Here is a 4504-nt window from a genome sequence, read left to right on the forward strand (position 1 = left end):
TGTGTTAGCATGTGAGTGGAAGTCAGAGGTTAACCTGCAGGAATTATTTCTCTCCCTCTAATATATGGGTTCCAGGGGTTGAACTCAGGTCATTAAGTTTGGCAACAAATACCTTTCCCCACTGAGCTACCCTGCTGCTCCCCCCCCCCGAAGAGATTTTGTACATAGCAGTAGAGAACTGTGCTGCCCGGTACCATGGCAACCATCCATACAGGATGTGCTGATAGGCTCACAAAATCATACTCAGTTTCAGGTGAGTGTGAACGCTAAAAATATAAAATATCTCATAAGTCATGAAACATATATTTGACTTACAGCTCATATATTGAGATATTTCAAAACAGAATTTCCCTAGTCTCATTGGTATATCTATAAAATGATGACTACCGTGGAATGATTATGCTTATATATGTGGCTTACATACATTTCTCCTAGGTAGACTGTTCTGGAGTTTATCGAGAAGTCAGGGCCACACTAGTAGGCTTAAAGCGCAGTAGAGCTTCCTCTCTGAGCCCTGTTCCCTGCCAGCAGAGGCTTGGCTTGAGTCTGGTAAGTCTCTTAGACGTAATATAGAAAAGTGTGCCCTCCTCAGAGACCCCTGCCCCTACGGCTGAAACCCACATGGCCGAGCTCTCATCCCACCCATGGGGTATGCTCCCAAGTGCTCAAACCCTTCTCCTATGTCTCCACTGAGCACAGGCAGTGTCATCCGCTGGGAAGTCAAGACAACACCCCCCCCCCCAACACACACAGTGGGAAGCTTCTGTCCACTCTACTTACTACACAGCATCAAAGCTAATACAAGCAGGACAGAGCCTAGAAGGCCGGATTTCCAGGTGTAGGACCCCAGTTTTCTCCTAATAAATCTGTTCTTATCTTGTGGGTAGAGAGATGGTAAAACAGCTCCCTTCTACCCCCAAAGTTACTCAGTTAGTGAATCGAAAAGCCTCAGTGTGAAGTTAACCTCCTCTTTGGTTCCAGTTCTCCTGGTTCTGGTCACTTAAAGGACACTGGCTATTTTTAGAGAGCCATTGAAGGCTTGGAGAATGGATAACAAAGTCCAGATAGTGAACACTAGTGAGTATGAGGGATATATAAGTTGACTTAAAAGACAATTGCCCATCTTTAAAATCCAAAGCATTAGTAAGTGTGTCAACTTAATCACCCAGAACAGTCCTCTTTTTCCTCTATAAACACGGTTGCTGAGGAGGGGGAGGATCATGGACCTGCAGCTGAGAACACAGCCGGACACTACTTCTGGCTGATACAGCTGGAGTATGTATCTCTCGGCCCTAACATTTAGAACTTAGGCTTTGAAGTTCATCTGGAGCTCCATCAATGGATGCCTTGCAGCCACCTGAGTGGGTCGTGGAGCGAAAACTGAGCTGGCTAACAGATCCTGCCAGATACTGAACAAAGCTAGCCTGTGAGTCATTGCTTTGGCCTAGAAGCAGGGAAGGTGGGTGGCCTTCCCTCAAAGCCATGGCCCATTTGTCCCAGAAAAGGAACTGCAGAATGTGATGTCAAAGAGCACTGGGGCAGGGGTCTGACGGTGCAGGGGTTAGCCCTCACTCTGTTGCAGGTGCCTACCACCTCCTTGACCAAAGTCATGTGACAGACCCTCGAGTATGTCACAGTAGCTCAGAGCTCCCTCAGTTTGGGCATTTGTAAATCTGTCTGACAGCTAACGAGTTCCTTCATTCTGATGCCTAAGCCTGACATGTGCTGCCCACTGCCTTTCCTTTCTCAGGGAAGACTAGCCACAGCTGGCTTCGGTGACAGCTGACCAGGGCCACACAAAAAAACCAAATCTAGTTTGGCTCCAGACAACTGCTCGTTTCCTTTCTCTGCCAAGTCATACTTTGCAAATGTCACCGAGAGCAGGGCCAACACTGCTTGCCCTGACTCTTGAGCTAGGTGAAACCGCCTCTGAGCTGATGCCTGGCTAGGGAAAGTGCTCAAGGGAGCACTCTGCCTCCTAATGGAGCCCACAGGCAGGGTTTCTCAGAGCTTCCTGCTCCGGCTCCGGCTCCTGCTCCTGCATGCTGCTGCCGCACTGGGACAATCATAGTAGGATTCAATGAGGACTCAGAGCCCACAGCAAACCCCTGGGGCTCTCCCCAACTCACTGCAGAGGAAACAGGTCTTGTGGAAGCTCCTCCCATTGCACTGGATCTCTTCCGCATGGTAAACCGTCTTTTCGCAGGCTCCACATTTTGCTCCTCCGCCCCAGTTTGGCATGGTGAAGACTCTGAGCAAGGTCAACCTAAGAGGATATAAAGCAAATGCCTTATGTTTAGATGGCATTGAGGGTAAACTGACCTAGAAATACAGTGATCTGAGGGCCCGGGTACAGCCCGATTCAGTCAGTCAGTCACTCATTCCACAAATGACTACCTTCTACAAGCAGCCCAGACCCTGCAGGCTTTGAGGCATCTGCTTATTGAGCCATTTCAGTCCCCTCTTCTGTTAAATTTTAGCAACATCGGTCCCTATATATCTCACAGGGCTCCTAGAAGGAATAGGCAATTTTTGTGTGCATAAAATTGTATTCTAATACTATTTTCTTGTCCTCCAATGTTTGAAAGTTATCTCATCAAAAGTGGGATTAACTTTCTGAACGTGATGTGTTCTTGCCTGTCTACCTTAGATCTCAATATAGCGAAGGGTCGGGCTTGGTGTACCTCAGAGCAGTCAGTATTGATGCTGTTGTGGATAGCAGTTTGTGGTCTTGGCTTGTCCAGCTGGCAAATAATATAGAATATGAAAACTGTCTTTGTCGAGTGTTGCTTCTCGTGTCTGTTGAAGAATGCCATTGCCAGGCACACTATAGTGGCTCAGCAATCTGTGCTCTCAGCTGCCCTCAGCACGCTCTGCATCTAGAGGGGTTGCAGGTCTTTTCTCTATCTTACCACCCAACACTTCTCTCTGGGGTTGTTTAGGGGACCAGAAGATTCAGTGTGTGGGAAGGGATGGATGTAAGAGCTCACAGGCTCAGTGGGAGATGGTACCGACCTGTCCCCTGCACCTTAGAAACACACTCTGCCTAGAGCCGTACCTCTCCTCTCTCTCAGCTGATTTTCCCAAAGGATGATGTTTAAGAGATGTTCATAAAAGCGATGGTAAGCCAGAATTTTCAGGCCCTTAAGTGTGAACCCAAGTGTTTAGTTTCCTCGGAGCAAAGCTGAATTAAGCTGTCGATATTCAGTAGACTTCTGAAGCCCTACATCTGCCCAATGAGCTGGATTTTCCCCCAGGAACCTTTGGCTTCCTAGAAGCTTGGTGTGCCACCAAATCACGAACACTAAGCACCATCAGGCACTCTGCGAGGCAGTTCTGCCCAGTTCCTTCTTATGATAGTTGCGATTAGCACTAAGCCCTCTTGGGTCACCTCTCCGGGTTGTGTCTCACAGTCTTACAACACTGGCAGTTTTTGCTAAGAAACAGAAGGTAAACAGAAAACAGACCACTAAACCTGACACTGGACTGAAGGGAATGTCTCCACTGAGCGTCTCTGAGATGCCATCCCTTTAGAAGTCATCTTAAACACCCCATGCTTCCTCTCTGTATCTTCTCTGTTTATTTAGAAAAAAAACAACCTAGGAAACACCTTCAAAATAGGAAACGTTTTGTAGGTGTTTCTATTCAGTTTATCCGGTGGGGTGGGAGAGTGAGATGAACGGCAGGAATCAAGTCTGTATTCACTCGTTCTCTCGCCGGGGGCTTACTACCTGCTTGCCTGGTACTGAACTAGGCCCCAAGTGGTGGGTCAAGGAGGAAACATAGAAGAATGAGTGGGTTGTGTCCCCGGCATTGAGAAGCCCACACTGAGAAAAGAAGACAAGAGCCAGAACACCTTGGACCAGAGAGCCTTGGTAACCCATGCGAGAGAGCTTCAGGGATCGCAGTCGCATTAGAGACCACATTCAGATAGCGACTAGGAGTCCAGCAGATACAGAAAAAGGCAAGGCCATTTCATGGAGATTTAAGAATTGGCAAAAAGCCGTAATGACTTCATAGCTCCAAGACGGAGCCTAAGTAGTTCTACTGACTCCATTGAAACAGTAGGCTCTTGAGTTGAAATGAATTTTGGAAATTGTCTGGGCATACTCATTTCCAGCCAAGATGGCTACATAGAAAGCACACAACTAGGGTCGTTTCTTAGCTAACTTCTTTTTCCCAGATCCATCCTCCACATATGAAAGAGCACGTTTTCTGGAAAAGAGCAGAATCACATAATTGTGTTCACGTTCATTTTGATCCCGGGTTTCAACATAATTCAAACGGGGGAGGGATAGTATGTTTTATCTGAGAACATGACAGTGACCCTTGTAGAGTTAATGGCATGGAAACTTTCAGTGAAAACCACCTCAGGTCAGATTTCTCATTTCCTATTGTCAGTGATTTCGTCGGCATGGCCAGCAAGTTTAATGGAAGACTGAGAGACTGATATGCCTCCGGGGAAAGCACACACACACACACACACACACACACGCACACACAC

The 4504-nt window shown here is 47.3% G+C and overlaps 1 protein-coding gene across 1 annotated transcript in view; it reads right to left on the minus strand.

Moving 5' to 3' along the window:
* Positions 1 to 4504, minus strand: part of Csrp3 (cysteine and glycine rich protein 3) — an 18146-nt gene that overhangs the window by 7724 nt on the left and 5918 nt on the right. The window contains exon 2 of the mRNA XM_013355518.2: positions 2130 to 2266. Coding sequence (XP_013210972.1) covers positions 2130 to 2241 — 112 coding nt within the window. The 5' untranslated portion in view covers positions 2242 to 2266. The remainder of the gene's footprint in view (positions 1 to 2129; positions 2267 to 4504) is intronic.

Source organism: Microtus ochrogaster, unplaced genomic scaffold (assembly GCF_000317375.1).
Source record: "Microtus ochrogaster isolate Prairie Vole_2 unplaced genomic scaffold, MicOch1.0 UNK152, whole genome shotgun sequence".
NCBI classification, from domain to species: domain Eukaryota; kingdom Metazoa; phylum Chordata; class Mammalia; order Rodentia; family Cricetidae; genus Microtus; species Microtus ochrogaster.